Source organism: Bos taurus, chromosome 6 (genome assembly GCF_002263795.3).
Source record: "Bos taurus isolate L1 Dominette 01449 registration number 42190680 breed Hereford chromosome 6, ARS-UCD2.0, whole genome shotgun sequence".
NCBI classification, from domain to species: Eukaryota; Metazoa; Chordata; class Mammalia; order Artiodactyla; family Bovidae; genus Bos; species Bos taurus.
The window spans coordinates 61,326,739-61,342,966 of record NC_037333.1 but is presented as its reverse complement, the minus strand read 5'-3'; the positions used below and the strand labels follow the sequence as shown (position 1 = coordinate 61,342,966).

The 16,228-nt window shown below is 39.1% G+C and overlaps 1 protein-coding gene across 9 annotated transcripts in view; it reads left to right on the top strand.

Annotated features, from left to right (window-relative positions):
• ATP8A1 (ATPase phospholipid transporting 8A1) overlaps positions 1-16,228 on the top strand; it is a 238,136-nt gene that overhangs the window by 135,199 nt on the left and 86,709 nt on the right. For all 9 annotated transcript variants that reach the window (XM_024993042.2, XM_024993040.2, XM_024993038.2 and 6 more), the window contains 1 exon segment: positions 3,141-3,205. In XM_024993042.2, coding sequence (XP_024848810.1) covers positions 3,141-3,205 — 65 coding nt within the window.

The following is a 16,228-nucleotide window of genomic DNA, read 5'->3' as shown; positions in this document are numbered from 1 at the left end:
TTAAGAACACAGAACAAAATGTATCAGAACCTCTGCCATCGGAACTCAGATTCTGGTCAGGGAAACAGACAATAATATAAATGAGAAAAACACATAATATACTTCATGGCAATAATTGTTCTAAAGAAAAATAAAGCAGGGAAGGGAGAATAGGGCATTACACTGCTGCTGTTGCTGGAAAGTGGCTTTAGTCGTGTCTGACTCTGTGCGACCCCATAGACGGCAGCCCACTAGGCTCCTCTGTCCCTGGGATTCTCCAGGCAAGAATACTGGAGTGGGTTGCCATTTCCTTCTCCAATGCATGAAAGTGAAAAGTGAAAGTTTTCACTTTACACAGAGGGGTTCAATTTTAAATCAGGAAGTCAGGAAGAAGTATTGAAAAAGTGAAAGCCCAGAAACAACCTATGAGAAGAAAGGGAGCTTGTCACTCAAATGATTCGGGACAGCTGTCTTCTGTCCAACAGAAAGAGCAGATATGCCCAGGGCTAGAGGAGGAGAAGAGGTGAGCGGTGTAACAGAGCTCAGGTTGGATGGAGCCACCTACACTGTTGTCCAGTCTTGGCATTTACTCTGAGATGGAAAACCACTGCATGGTACTGAACAAAGTGGAGGAAACACTTGATCTGACTTTCCTATTAAATAAAAGAAAAAAACTCTATGTATCTGTCTGGCTGCTAGACTCAGAGTAGACTCAAAGGGAAGCAAGTATTGAAGCAGGAAGGCCAGACACTGTTGAATTCATCCAAGCAGACATGGTGATGCTTGGACCTGGGTGGTAAAATAGAGGTGGTGAGGAATGGTTGGACTCTGGATGTATTTTTGAAGGTACAGCCAACAGGATTGATTGATAGATTAGACACAGAGTATGGGAGAAAGGAAGGAATCCCAGGTAACTTCAAGGTGCTTTAGCCTTAGCAATTGAAGGATGGAGTTGCCATTAACCAAATGAGGAAGACTAAAGGAGGAGCAAGTTTTCTGGAGGGAAAACTTCCTTCTTTCTGAAGGGAGGTTAAGCGCCTAATTTTAGATGTGTTAAGTTGGAGATGTTTATTTTACACCTAAATGTCTGCTGTAAAGTAGGCACTGCCATGTGAGAGTCCAGAGTTCAGGAAAGAGGGATTTATGAGATCTAGAATGGTCAACATTTCAGTCCAGTTCAGTTGCTCAGTTGTGTCCAACTCTTTGCAACCCCATGGACTGCAGCACGCCAGGCTTCCCTATCTATCACCAACTCTCACAGCTTGCTCAAACTCATGTCCATCAAATCAGTGATGCCATCCTACAATCTCAATCTCTGTTGTCCCCTTCTCCTGCCTTCAATCTTTCCCAGCATCAGGGTCTTTTCCAATGAGTCAGTTCTTCACATCAGGTGGCCAAAGTATTGGAGTTTCAGATTTAGCATCAGTCCTTCCAATGAATATTAGGACTGATTTCCTTTAGGATAGACCGGTTTGATCCTCTTGCAGTCCAAGGGACTCTTGAGAGTCTTCTCCAACATAACAGTTCAGAAGCATCAATTGTTCAGTGCTCAGCTTTCTTTACAGTCCAACTCTCACATCCATACATGAATATCTGGAAAAACCATAGCCTTGACTAGATGGACCTTAGTTGGCAAAGTAATATCTCTGCTTTTTAATATGCTGTCTAGGTTGGTTGTAACTTTTCTTCCAAGGAGTAAGCATCTTAATTTCATGGCTTCAGTCACCATCTGCAGTGATTTGGGAGCTCCCCAAAATAAAGTCAACCAGTGTTTCCACTGTTTCCCCATCTATTTGCCATGAAGTGATGGGAACGGATGCCATGATCTTAGTTTTCTGAATGTTGAGCTTTAAGCCAACTTTTTCACTCTTCTCTTTCACTTTCATCAAGAGGCTCTTTAGTTCTTCTTCACTTTCTGCCATAAAGGTTGTGTCATCTGCATATCTGAGGTTATTGATATTTCTCCTGGCAATCTTGATTCCAGCTTGTGCTTCCTCCAGCCCAGCATTTCTCATGATGTACTCTGCATATAAGTTACATAAGCAGGGTGACAATATACAGCCTTGACGTACTCCTTTCCCGATTTGGGATCAGTCTGTTGTTCCATGTCCAGTTCTAACTGTTGCTTCTTGACCTGCATACAGATTTCTCAGGAGGCAGGTAAAATGGTCTAGTATTCCCATCTCTTGAAGACTTTTCCACAGTTTGTTATGATCCACACAGTCAAAGGCTTTGGCATAGTCAATAAAGCAGAAATAGATGTTTTTCCTGGAACTCTCTTGCTTTCTGGATGATCTATTGGGTGTTGGCGATTTGATCTCTGGTTCCTCTGCCTTTTCTAAATACAGCTTGAATATCTGAACGTTCACAGTTCATGTACTGTTGAAGCCTGGCTTGGAGAATTTTGAGCATTACTTTGCTAGCGTGTGAGATGAGTGCAATTGTGCAGTAGTTTGAACATTCTTTAACATTGCCTTTCTTTGGGATTGGAATGAAAACTGAGGAATGAGATCACGAAAGAAATAAGTGTAGATGGTACTGTTTTACATGTGAGCTGGGCCAAAAAGGTTGCCTATTTTTGTCTAGCCATGTTCAGCTGTAGGCAAACAAGTGGGCAGAGTTGGTTTGATCAGCAGGTGAGTTTGCCCTGTACCAAGTACAGCAAAGCAAGAGAGAGCAGGAGAAAAGAAAATGTGATAACAGTCCAAGGGCAGGGAGATAGATAGTGGTGGGATCAATGGTCCAAGAGAAACCCAGACAACCTCCTGCATCCTTCTCCCAAACAACCGTTGGCCCATCTTCTGCTCTACATGTTGGTCATCATGAAGGGTATGCCATAGGCACTTAACAGTTTTCAGAACATTGAGAATCCTTACTGTATTCTCTTTCCATGTTTGTTTATCAAGGCAGCCTTAACCTGTCAGGTGATGTCCTTGTATCTTATCCCTCTTTTATAGCAAGCAGAGTATTTCTTTTTCAAACTTCTGCAGATCCAGAAGACAGCTGACTGCCATCTTTCTTGTTCAAATAGATAGCATTTTAATTTTACCAAAGAATATATATAAAATTCATAAGTTTTGTAGTTTTAGCATTTTAACATCTTCATCTTCTTTCTCTAGAGAAATTAATTATGTCAACCAATTTACTCTGTTTGGACATAGGGCACTCCTGCAAACTTCTGAGGAAGAACATGGGAATGATTGTTATAAATGAAGGCTCTCTTGATGTAAGTAAGATTGTCTTTTTGAAAAACTTTTAGTAACTTACCTTGTATTTTATATTCAGCTAACTTGAGACATTTTGTTTTCCTGGGTTAAAAGGTGCCTTATTACTGTCATTCTGCTGGAACAAATGTACACTGTTTTGAACCACTGATGTAAATAGACACTAGTTTTGTGTCTTTAACAGCTAAAAGAAATTGCTAAACGTTGTGAGACCAAAAAGCTGCTTTACAAAAGCGTTATGTCAAGAGATTGCTGAGTGACTACAGCTTCTTTGTATCTGCCTGAGTATTTTGTATATTTCAGTATTACTACATATTATATATGTAATATTTCAGTATTAATATTTTGCTTCTTTTTTAAAAAAATGTGAAAGCTATTGAACAACACCAAATAGCCAACAGTCAACTCTTTTTTTAATGTCTGAAGTTCAGAATTGACATAGAAATTCCTAGGATATCTTTTTTCATGACTAAGATCGCATGAAGTTATATTTGGAAAAGAGGGAAACATTTTTTAGGAGTATAAAAGATAGAAGTTAACCCCCAAAATGTAGGTCATGACCTGTAAATATTTCAAAGGAAAGATGACTATTTGCAATTTAAGGTGGAAGACAGAACAGGAAAGGTGATATACAGCTGCTTGAAATAGCCCTTGTGACGCAAAGAGCAGAACAGAGGAAACCTGATAACTAGGGATGTTGGAGAAGCTGAGAGGCCACCTCTGTGGAAGGGATGGTGAAGAAGTAGATGTTTAGAAGTTGGGTATAGACAGGAAATTACATGTAAGAAGTACTTTGTTTCTGATTTTTAGACTGGAATGATGATCTCTTCTTTATTATTGTACTTAAAATGCGCTTCCCTTTCTTGTGAGATCTTTGAGCACCTTGTAGCCTGAGGAATAATATATGATTTTGTAATCATGGGAACTGCTTATGCCTTTAATTATTGGAGAAGTGCTTTTTGTGAACCAGGCTTTAATCCTAAAAACACAAACAAAAACAACAAAAAAAAAAGCCAGCCCTCCAAAAGCTTACAAATATTAAGAGAAGTAAATTGCATACAAGTAATAATGCAAAACAAATAGGTAAGTAAGGTAGATAACTTGCTGTGAAAATATCATGAAGTTTAAGGAACTATTTACAAAGTAAGTGGCATTTAGTTACATAAAGGTGAGTAAAACTTGAGTCATTGAGTAAGAGGAGCGGAAGCAGAAAGTTAGTGCAAGTTAAGTTCCTCTGTTGGGGCCTGAAAGAGGAACATTAAACTTGAACACAAGATGATAATTTTTTAAGTATGTTTTCTTTGAATAAATACAGGCACAGAATGTAAAACTTAAAAGTTAGGAAAAGAGAAAATATAGATGATAAAAAGTGAATCTCTCACCTTTCTTTTTTTATTTTATTGAAGTATAGTTGATTACAATGTTGTGCTAATTTCCACTGTACAGGAAAATGACTCAGTTTTATATATATATGTATAGACACACATACATACATATATGTAGGTATGTAATGTATATATATATACTGTTTCATATTCTTTTCCATTATGGTTTATCACGGGATATTGAATATAGTTCCCTGTGCTGTACAGTAGGACCTTGTTGTTTATAAATCTCCCACCTTTATATCCAAGCTACTAGTTTACCTCCCCAGGGATGGCCGCTAGTTCCAGTTCGTGTGTTCATCCAGAGATGTTCTGCCGTATCTAAGGGATTTATGTGCATGTCAGTTGACACATCCTTTGTTGTTAAACACATTACAGCATCCTGTCCACACTCCTTGATACTGCACTTTGTTTTTCTCACTTAATATATCTTAGCAGTTGTTTTATAATGGTCCGTATGAAGCTACCCAATTCATTTTAACAGTGGGCACAGTATTTATAAGGCGTCCATTAAAAAGTGACAGAGGGGGTTAAACCTGGAGAGGTAATCTCAGGTCAATTGTGGAAAGCTAGGCCAGGTTTGAGAGTTGCCTTCATAGGCAAGGGGCATGACTTCATCAGCCTCTTAAAAGAGGTGTGATGTATAGAAGCAGTTGGCAAGTTGGAAGGGTGCAGACAAGGGACCAGGATAAGAGTCAGAGAGGAGGAAATGGGGGCACAGTGCCAGCGATGTGATGTAAAGTTCAGGGATACTTATCCCCATGGGGGTCCCTGGAAAAGGAGCCATCCAAGGTGGTTCCAGAACTGGGTTGCAGTTGTTCACAGCCTTGCAAAAACTTCAGTGTGAACGTTTCCATAATCCCTATAAACCTTTAGGCCTTTGTCAGCATCATAGGTTAAACGTGATGCACAGACTTTCTGACACTTGAAGGAAACCAGAAGTGGGACCTGTGAGACTGAAGTGAAAGCATGGTTGATCACATGCTTGATGTGACATCCTTTCCTTTTTGTCTGGATTTAGGCTTTCACCTTACATAGAGTGTGCTGGCATTGCTCTTTTTGTTTTCACCTGTTTCATCATTTTTCTCCAGCTCTTGGATAAACACATCCAAATGTTCTTGAAGTGTTTTTAGTGTCAAATGATATAAGCAGTAATCTCAAGAAAAAAAATAAAGAGAGAAAACTGAAATACAGAAAATATTCTGTGCACTGAATCCTGTATTGTTAAGACAGAGGCATTTATTTTCATTTTGAAGTTACCAAGATGGTAACTCAAAAGTCATAGACACTTCAAAGGTTTTTGCACTTTGTGTTGCTACAAGAGCAAACATAAATCATCCCAGGGGAATGCTCAGTTTTGATGAGAGCAAGGACCCCGGCTGTCTATTTTGGTCTGCAATCTCTGTCAGTCTCCAGCAAACTGCCTAGCTCATTGTTGTGGGCGTGCTCAGTTGCTCAGTCATGTCCGACTCTTTGTGACTCCATGGACTGTAGCCCACCAGGCTCCTCTGTCCATGGAATTCTCCAGGCAAGAATACTGGCTTGGGTTGCCATTCCCTTCTCCAGGGGATATTCCTGACCCAGGGATAGAACTCAAATCTCCTACATTGGCAGGTGGATTCTATACCACTGAGCCATAAATATTTGAGAAATGAGTTACTGAATAATGTTTAATTAAGGGATCCCTTTTTTAAAAATTTGTGTATCAGTTTTAAATGTGGTAATAGTCTATCATATCTGATATTTAAAGAGCAAAGTGATTGGAAATGGCCTTAACAATTTGTGTTGGTTTGGTGTGAAAGATCACAGGCAGATGCTATGGCTGAGCAGATTGACACTGATTCATCCAGCATTGGACTGCCTCTGGTTCTCGCACTGGTGTCTGGAGGAGGCTTTTTCTCCCAGGCAGTTAATCGGTGACTTTAACAGATCTGGCTGTCTGGGGTCAGACCTGCTGCGGTGAACTCATTTGCTTCATAGCAGGAAAGGAAACCCCACTTTGCATCATAGCTCCTCCAGGTCTTGTGTGATACAACCCACGGCTGAGATTTCAGGCAAATCATTAGAATGAGTCTAGGGAAATCATTATTTTTCATTGCCATGGAAAAGCAAAGTATCCTCTGTGTTCACATTTGTACTGATAATAATAAAAGGGTTATCATTCCATCAGCACAAAGCGTAATTAATTTTCAAGTAATAAACTTAGAAACACACCACCTTAGGAAATAATATAATAGGAAATAAATTGTAGGTGTGCAAAGTTTTGTCAAATCACGATTTTAATGAATGTACTCAAATCACTCTGAACAGCAGCACAGTGGTTCAGGGCCCAGTTCTGCCCCACCTGAGTGGTGGATTCTGGACAAGCGGAAATTAGAGAACTTCTCTAAGCCACTTGTACTGCCTCTGAGGTAATGATAATGTTACCCTTGGCATAGGATTGGTATGGTTAGCACAGGGCACAGCACATATAAAATGAATGTTACAAAATTTTGTAGAAAAATAGCCTATGTTGAAATCCTGCTCTACAGACCTAATATGGAAATCTGACTTTTCTGCCTCTGTACATTCCCAGCTCCTCTCCCAGAAGAGCAGCACTCCCAGCTAGCATGATGCCTGAGTGCAGAGCTGGGGGTTCTCACTCAGTCACCTACCCAACTATTGCCAGATGCTGACAGTGTCAGCAAGAGAGGTTCTTAGGAAGCTTGATCATATTGCTTTTAATTTAGGAAGTAAGAATTTTATGGGTAAGCATCTTTAATAATCATGTAAAGTTGATCAAAATCTGTTAGATATTTATAATAAGCAGATGATTTAGGTAACATGTAACTTTTTATCATGTAACTTTGAGCTGTTTTATTAAGGGTTCCGTGATATTGATATGAGACGTTTTCTTAAGGGTCTGCTAAAGCAAGAATTTTAAATTACTGGCTTGAAGAATATTTTGTACTTCTCTAAGTCTACAGAAATGCCCAGAAATGATCCCGTTAAATTCTCAGAAACCCCTTTGGCTTAATGACCTAGATCCAGATTCTTCCAGCATCTCTTTTTTTTAAATTTCTATTGGAGTACAGTTTTTTTACAGTGTTGTATTAGTTTTTGCTGTACAGCAAAGTGAATCAGTTATTCATATACATATATCCACTCTTTTTTGGATTCTTTCCCATAAAGGCCATTAGAGAGTAGTGAGCAGCATTCCCTGTGCTATATGGTAGGTCCTTATTAGTTATCTGTTTTACATATAGTAATGTATATATGTCAATTCCAATTTCCCAATTTATCCCCCAGCATCTCTTTTATACTTTTGGTTTGCCATGAAGTAACATGTTCAAAATATATCTGTTAAAACTGGAAACATCTAAAAATGTGAGCTAAGACCTAGGGAATCTCCCATGTGACCTATCTTTAGCTGCCATTATCTAATTAATATATTTTAAAATGTAGTATAATGGGTTTATGTTATATTAAGGAGTGTGATGATTATAGTATTCAAATGTCCCATAGCATTCTAATTCTGTGAATCTCTGAAAATACTTCAGGTGACCCAGAATATTTGTTAATGGATATTATCTAACTTTCTGTAAAAGGTAGAGAGAAAGTGAAGACTGTTTCATTGAGATAGCTCAGGATTTCACTACCCTCATCTGTCAAGTCTGGGTAAGTGGAAGGAACCATAATTTCTCAAGCCATTAACTCTTTAGGTGCCCAAATGATCTTTCTTGGGTCTCACATGATACCCTTGTAACCTTGACCTCTCCTCCTCCTAGCACCTCCTAGGACAACTGTGGGATCTGTCCTGGGAGGCAGCTCTGGACCTTAAATTTGTTCCTATTGTTTCTTCTCCTCTTTTCTACTGTCTGGATTCCCTGGGAAAAAGAAAGGGGCAGAGAGGAAAATTATATTTATGGAATCAACAGGAATGATGGTTAAATATGTATGTGAGGAATTTGGAGAAATAAATTTCCTCTACTTGGAGTCAAAAGGCTTCAAGTCTTCCCAAATTTAACTCCTGAGAAACCCTGCCTGCCTCTCCTTCTGATCATCTGGGCACAGTTGGTTTTCAGTTTCTGCTTCTGTTGGTATTCACATTTAGCCTGATGAGGAGTCAGTACCCAATATATGGGAAGTGCAGAGTATGGATCCGAAAGAAAAATGCAGGCATCTGACTATGTGAAGAGGAAGCTCTGCTGCCCCTGCAGGGTTCTATGCATGGCTGATAGAGTCATAAGAAACACTAGCTTATATTTGGACTAAAGATTTTACAGGGACAATCACATTTACACCTGAAAACATTAGTAGGCAGATACCATTATGCCCGGGCTTCCCTTGTGGCTCAGCTGTTAAAGAAACCTGGAGACCCAGGTTCAGTCCCTGGGTTGGGAAGATCCCCTGGAGGAGGGAAAGGCTACCCACTCCAGTATTCTGGCCTGGAGAATTCCACGGACTGTATAGTCCATGGGGTCACAAAGAGTTGGACACGACTGAGTGACTTTCACTTCACCATTATGCCCAATCTTGAAAGTAAACTTGACCTCTAGTGTTAAGCAAACTCTGGAGGATGTATGTAAGTCATTGGATTCTGGAGTCTAAGCAAATAGAATTTTCTGGAACCTAAGTTTCCAGTGACACTTGTAAAACAAGAGTAATAATAATACCCATCTCTAGGGTGTTGTGGGGGTTAAACCAAACAATACATTTTAAATACAATACCTAGCATTTAGTAAGCACGTTAAGAACTAAGAACCACTGTTGTGATCATCATTATTATTTCTTTTAACATCTTTATTCCCGGGGGTAGAGGGAGTTTCGTTTTGCCAAGTGCTATAAGAGGTGATTTTAAATAGCCGTCCTCCTCACTACTTAAATTTCTCTGCTTAATTTGCAAATATGAACTTAAGCCAGCTTACATTTGATTATGGATACCAGTGTTTTCTCTCACCTGTATATTTTGCAGAAAATGAATTGTTAACCACATTTGATATTAACAAGCACAAGAATATGTATTTTTCAACACCATGGTAAAAGAAAGCCCTTTATAGGATTGCACATTTTTTTCTAGCTAAATTTGGTTTTATAACACCATGTAAGCTTCAAATATAACTTACAAGCATTCATGACATAAATGGCGAAGTTGTCATCTGTACCCTTTTAAGCTCATCTTACATGTATTATGCAGACAAACCTTACTGTTTGGGAAACCAATCACTGTTGAATGGCTTCTGAAAGAAATCCAGAATAAGCAAGTTATTGAATTGGCTCCAGAAAAAGAAGGGGAAAAAGGAGAATTGAGGCTACTTCAGGTTTTGTCTTGATATGTCCCATGAGTCTAATACAATACATTTTGTATTGCTTTGAAAAATAGTTCAGGCAGGTTTTAAACCACAGTGAATTTTCTTCCACTGCCAGCTTTGGATCTTTAGGATTGTGAATTCTCTGTTACCATTAGCAAAGTTGTTTCAGCTTTTTGGCCTGAAAATGTTTAAGAGCTCAGTTTAACGTTTAAGGTGTTAATGTGTCCCTATCAGAAGCAAAGATATGTTTTTGTAATGTCCCATTGCAGGATGATTGTTCAAATACTGTCTGGCACACAGCTTGCTTCAAGTAGCGCTCAGTGAAGAAAGCGAACTTTGTTACATTTGAGAGAAATGGGTTAGTTAAAAAAAAAAAAAGTAAACATTACAAAAATGAAAATAACATATGAACAAATAATCTGTTCCCTTTTCCTCTGATTTAAGATAGTGTCTGCCACAAAGCAGAGTTTGTGGTTGAAAAAGTTCCATCGAGTCCATTGTTTGGTCTCAGAAAAACTAAATGTGTCCCCTTTTCTTAAACAAAATTCAGTAATCTTGGCTTGTGTGCAGAACCCAAAGTGAAGTTGTTCACAAATCCATAGTATTTCTGTTTTGAGAAATTCTTCCTGCCACAAGCTTGAATGGTCTTTATCCCTCTCTCTCTCTCTTTTTTTTTTTTTTTTTGGCTAAACATCTGAGCTCTTTCAAGAGCTCTCTGAGACCTAGAATTACCGATAAATCCTTTCTAACCAGTCTACCCTCTTGCCATTTCCTCACAGCTTGTGGGCAGTTTTGAGGGGAACAGACTGCTGTGCCTTGGGACTTCTTTGCGCCTCTGCCACCCATGTCTTTTGATGAGTTATTAAACTGACAGTTTGCAGGAAGCTGTGTCCCAGGTGTGTCTGTATGCACTCGCCTCTGTTCCTTTTTTCATTTTGACTCTTTTATTGGCACATAGTTGCTTTTTGCCTCCGTTCCTACATGAATGATGATGTTTGTCTCAATTACAGATGGAGACTATGGGTTCACAGGATTAGCAAATGTGGGATCCTAAATTTTGACCTAGATGACTTTAATCCCAAAATTGTTTTTCCTTTTGTTTTTAAACAACCCTTCCTTCTCCAGAAATAACAGGGCCTTAGTCCCAGAAAAAAGCCTTCTGGGAGCTCCCCCCCAGATTTTCCAACTTGTCTTTGCCTCCCCTTCCTACTCACCACCAAGGCTCCAGAGCAGCTGGGAAAGAAGTGCTCTTCTGGGAATTGGTGATGTTGGGTATCTGGTATTTATGAAATTTACAGAAGACCCTATATTCCATTTTACTATGACAGTTGTACATGGATTTTTTTTTAATTTTATTTTATTTTTAAACTTTACATAATTGTATTAGTTTTGCCAAATATCAAAATGAATCCATCACAGGTATACATGTGCTCCCCATCCTGAACCCTCCTCCCTCCTCCCTCCCCATACCATCCCTCTGGGTCGTCCCAGTGCACTAGCTCCAAGCATCCAGTATCGTGCATTGAACCTGGACTGGCATCTCGTTTCATACATGATATTTTACATGTTTCAATGCCATTCTCCCAAATCTTCCCACCCTCTCCCTCTCCCACAGAGTCCATAAGACTGTTCCATACATCAGTGTCTCTGGATTTTTTTTTAAATGGATGTTGAAAATAATGGAAATGGTGTGCCTTTGGAATTTGCAGTGAGAAAACACAGTAGATAATGATTCCTCTGTATTCCTACATGAATTAATTCAAATCATTAGGAAAATGGACCCAACCTTAGCTTTCTTTGTGGTTCTTGGTAAGAATTTCTCACAGACACCAGTTGTTACTTTCTCCAAACCGTTGATTTGGTAATTTGCTTACTTTCAAAAAAATGGTTGTATATTCTAAGCAGTCTCTTCTGGCTGAATTGAAGGCCATACGAGAGACTGGATGTCTGCCCACCCAGTTCCTCCAGGATGCTTCCTCCTGCGCTTGAGTCACTGCCGCCGCTGGAGAATATTTAATACCAAACTCAAAATAAGTGTTTAGGAGGCTTTCAGTGGTGGTTTCAAATAATTACTATGAGGGCTTTGGTAAAAGCCTTTATCCACAAAACTATTTAAATTATATAATTATACCCCCTGCCTCACTCTTCCTTCCTTTCCCGGGGTTTGTCTTTCTTTGCTTGGTGCCTCCATCCTACACTGCAAGACAGACTTGGACCCAGATTAGACACTTCTCAGCCTTTCTCTCTAGGGTACCCCAAACGAGACTAGATGCCTCACAAGGAGTTATTTGCCTGACAGAACCTATCATAACCCCAAATCCCAAACCTCTGCCCAGGGGCCAAGAGCAATTTACCTAGCTCTACAACTTCCTCTTCCTACCTTCTTCCATCCTGTAACCTTTGACCTTTTTCACATGGCATGACCCTATTGGGAGATTGGACCATTTCCTCAATTATAGTGTTTTGTATCAACACCTGCCCTGAAGAGCTCATATCTGCATATCAGCAAAGCATGAGCAAGATTTTTTTGTTTCCCTTTCCTTTATGTTTAGCAATATGTTTTGATTAAATTCATTCACTTGACTCTTTTCCACTAAGCTGTTTTAGAAGACCTCTTTGACCATATGTTTTTTAAACTAATTTATTTGTTTTAATTGGAGGCTAATTACTTTACAGTATTGTGGTGGTTTTTGCCATACATCAACATGAATCAGCCACATGTGTACATGTGTCCCCCCATCCTAAACCCCCCTCCCATCTCCCTCCCCATCCCACCCTTCTGGGTTGTCCCAGAGCACCAGCTTTGAGTGCCCTACTTCATGCATCAAACTTGCACTGGTCATCTATTTTAATATGGTAATGTACATGTTTCAGTGCTATTCTCTCAAATCATCCCACGCTCCCCTTTTCCCACATAGTCCATGATTTCACCTTCTGTCTGCCTTTACCCATTTTGCGAAATTACTTTATGTTGGTTTGATTCTATATGAATATGTTTTTTGAAGGTTATATTCTAATATAGCCTAGGAGTTTAGAAACACCAGATATTTTGGTCAGAAACTGTCCAAGAGAGCTAGTTAGTGATCCTGACTGGGATAAATACTAAATGGACCAGTTGTATATAAATATAGTTTCTCTTTACTCCCAGGTATATGATCTTTACAGTGTACAGATCAGTTCAACGTACAGCCTGCAGTAAAGGAGTAGTTGATATATGTGTTGCATGGGGGTATATGGAATGTCCTGTGGTTCTCTGAATCAATAACACATTGTCAAAAAATAATACCCAGTGATTTATCCACATTGTTCTTATGGGAGTCATAACTTACTCTTTAAGAACATGCTAACATGGTCCATACTTGTTATGGTCATAGTGTATTATTAAGAATGTCCTTGGAATACTCTGTTAATTTGTAATTTTAGGTTGTGAATACTGAGAGTGTAAAAATAGAGAAAGAATGAAACATTATTTGGCCATAAATTTATAAACACCTCATGTCATAAATGGTGATGAGATAGGGCCACAAACCACCAAAACAGCTAATGAAATATGTTAGTTTAAGATTCTTATATATATCCTCTTATTTGACATCTTATGTCAATTGATAGTAGGTTTTAAAACTAGGTAGGTCAACTAAGGTTTCCCCCTGCCAATGAATATTTATAAATCTGGTTTAAAAAATAATCAGTACCTAAGAAGTAAGGTGATGGTGCGATTGCTGAAAAATATGCCAGCAAAGTGAGTCCTCACTGTTTTCTTTATCATTGTTTTCAACCTACTATTTCTGAGGGTCTCATTTACATATAATGCTATTTACTCTGCATATATATATATATATATATATATAAAACACTTCACATTCTTTATGGGAGCTTAAACTCTAACATATATTGATGTGGTCATCTGCAAAAAACATAGATAGTAAGAGAGACATGCCAGTCAATTTGTAACTTTCAATTTATGTTCTGCTCAAGAGTTATCTCAGGTTAGAGACAGAAATTTAGAGATAAAGAAAAAGTCTAGGTTAACTTGATAAATATTTGTCCTCCTACTCTCTACCAAGAGCCACATATCATGTGGGAAGGGATAATGCTATCTTTTCTATGATTGAGGGAAGACAGGTTCCCAGTTAGTTTTTACATAAAAGAAGTAGTAGCTAGTAGAGTTGAGTGTTAGTAATCAAAAAGTAGATTGAAATAAAATTGCTGTTAGGTGATTTCAAAAGGAAACTGAAAATCCTCAGTAATATACCACTTGGTTTGCACTGATGTTGTGTGGTAATTGACAAGTTGCAGAGCGTTCATTCTTCATCATGTGTGGATAATACAGTTAGATCTGATGTCAGAGGAAGGAAAAGAACTAGTCTTTCTCAGATGTCACCTCTGAGCCAAGCACTGGACAGGACACCTGAGTTAGCACATCTTGTCACAACAATAACCCTATGAAAGATATTAACCCAATCTTATTAAAAAAAAAAAAAGACTCAGAGAAGTAACCTGCCTAAAGTGGGAGAGCAACGATTCAACCCAAGCCATTTGATACCATATCATTGCCTTCTGCGTGCCTGCATGCTAGGTCTTTTCAGTCATGTCTCTTTGCGACCCTGTGGAGCGTAGCCCGCCAGGTCCCTCCGTCCGTAGGATTCTCCAGGCAAGAATACTGGAGTGGGTTTCCATGCCCTCCTCCAGGGTCTCTTCCCAACCCAGGGATCAAACCTATGTCTCTTATGTCTCCTACATTGGCAGTTGGGCTCTTTACCACTGGTGCCACCTGGGAAGCCCCTGATTGCCTTCTAGAGATAGTCAAATGAAAAAATAAATAAGGAGATAGATTGGAATATACATGTACTCCTGGCAAAAAGTTTATTGATACACCATGAAATGAACTTACCTGTGACATGTGATGTGGGATATAATCCTTTCTAGAACCCTGAGCCTATGTAGCCACCTTATCTAAAAGTATTTTGAAGTTCTTGGTATTTTTTACTTGTTAGTGGTTGAAACTATTCCTTATTTTTCATTTAGTTTTTTTTTTTTCTTTCACAGCATTAAGGAACTTTTTTTCAAAATAAATATTTCCATTCCAAGGAAGATGAAAAATGTTTGATTACCTTGTTTTCACCTTATACTCTGCAGCTACCAAAAGTTGAGGCATACCTTGAGTTCTTAGCCACAGTGTATGTTTTGTCTTCTGAAACTTAAGTTCTTTGTAATGTGGCTCCATTGTTTGCATCAATGTTATCAATGCCCAGAAGCACCATCTGAACCCTGATGGCCATTCTTGACTTTCTAACTAAAGAAGCCCCATTTTTTATGGTTATACATTTGTCCCTGGCGTGGGAAGATGCCCTGGGGAAGGAAATGGCAATCCAATCCGGAACTCTTGCCTGGAGAATCCCATGGACAGAGGAGCCTTGTAGGCTGCAGTCCATGGGGTCGCAGAGAGTCGGACACGACTGAGCGACTTCCCTTCCCTTCACTTCATTTGTCATATGTTGATGGCTGCCTTCTCTACACTGACTGATGACTTGTGCACATCAGCTGACAAGCTCTGAAAAGTTATTTTACAGTGACTCAACCTCTGGTAAATGGTCTTATTTCATCAGAGTCACCATCTTGCTCAAAAAGATACTTTCCTGTAATAGTATGTTGACTTTTGCCCTTTTGGTGGAAAGTAAGTGAAAACCGAAACCAGAGGTGCTAATACTAAAGTGAAAGGCACAGGCTTCATACACTTATCAAGCCATTCCGACAAGGGTCAAAGTTGTGTGTCTTCCAAAAGTAATTAACATTAGCCAAAATTCTATGCTTAGGTCATTTAACTGGTGGTGAATTTATGATAAAATGATGGTAAGCATAAGTTTACCATTTGACCTGCACACATTTAACAGATTCCCAGGAAAAATACAGGTGCTGAGTTCTTATTTGTATTCAGACCCACACACCAACATATAGTTTGAACTCAATAAGTATATATGTATCCTTTTTTAACTTTTGCTGTTTGGCTTAGCCTCGCTGATGACACCCTCTGGGATAAGATGAGTGATCGCACATTTCCTTCTGTCGCTGTAAGTAACTGCAGCCTTGGAGCAGGGTGTGGGAGCCATGACATTTAGGTGTTACATCTTAGACTGTGTGTAATCTTCACCTCATTTCTGCTGGTTAGACTGGAATAAAGTAGTCTTCTAGTCAAAGACAAGAGGCTTTCATTTTCCTCTGCTTAGGGATGTTGCTACATTCTCTACTAGGGTGTTTCCTGGATATGTTCCTAAGTAAGACTAACTGTTCTATAAACCCCTTAAAGGAATCAGAAAGAAAAGCCAGAAGCTGAAAAGGGCCATTTTTATGC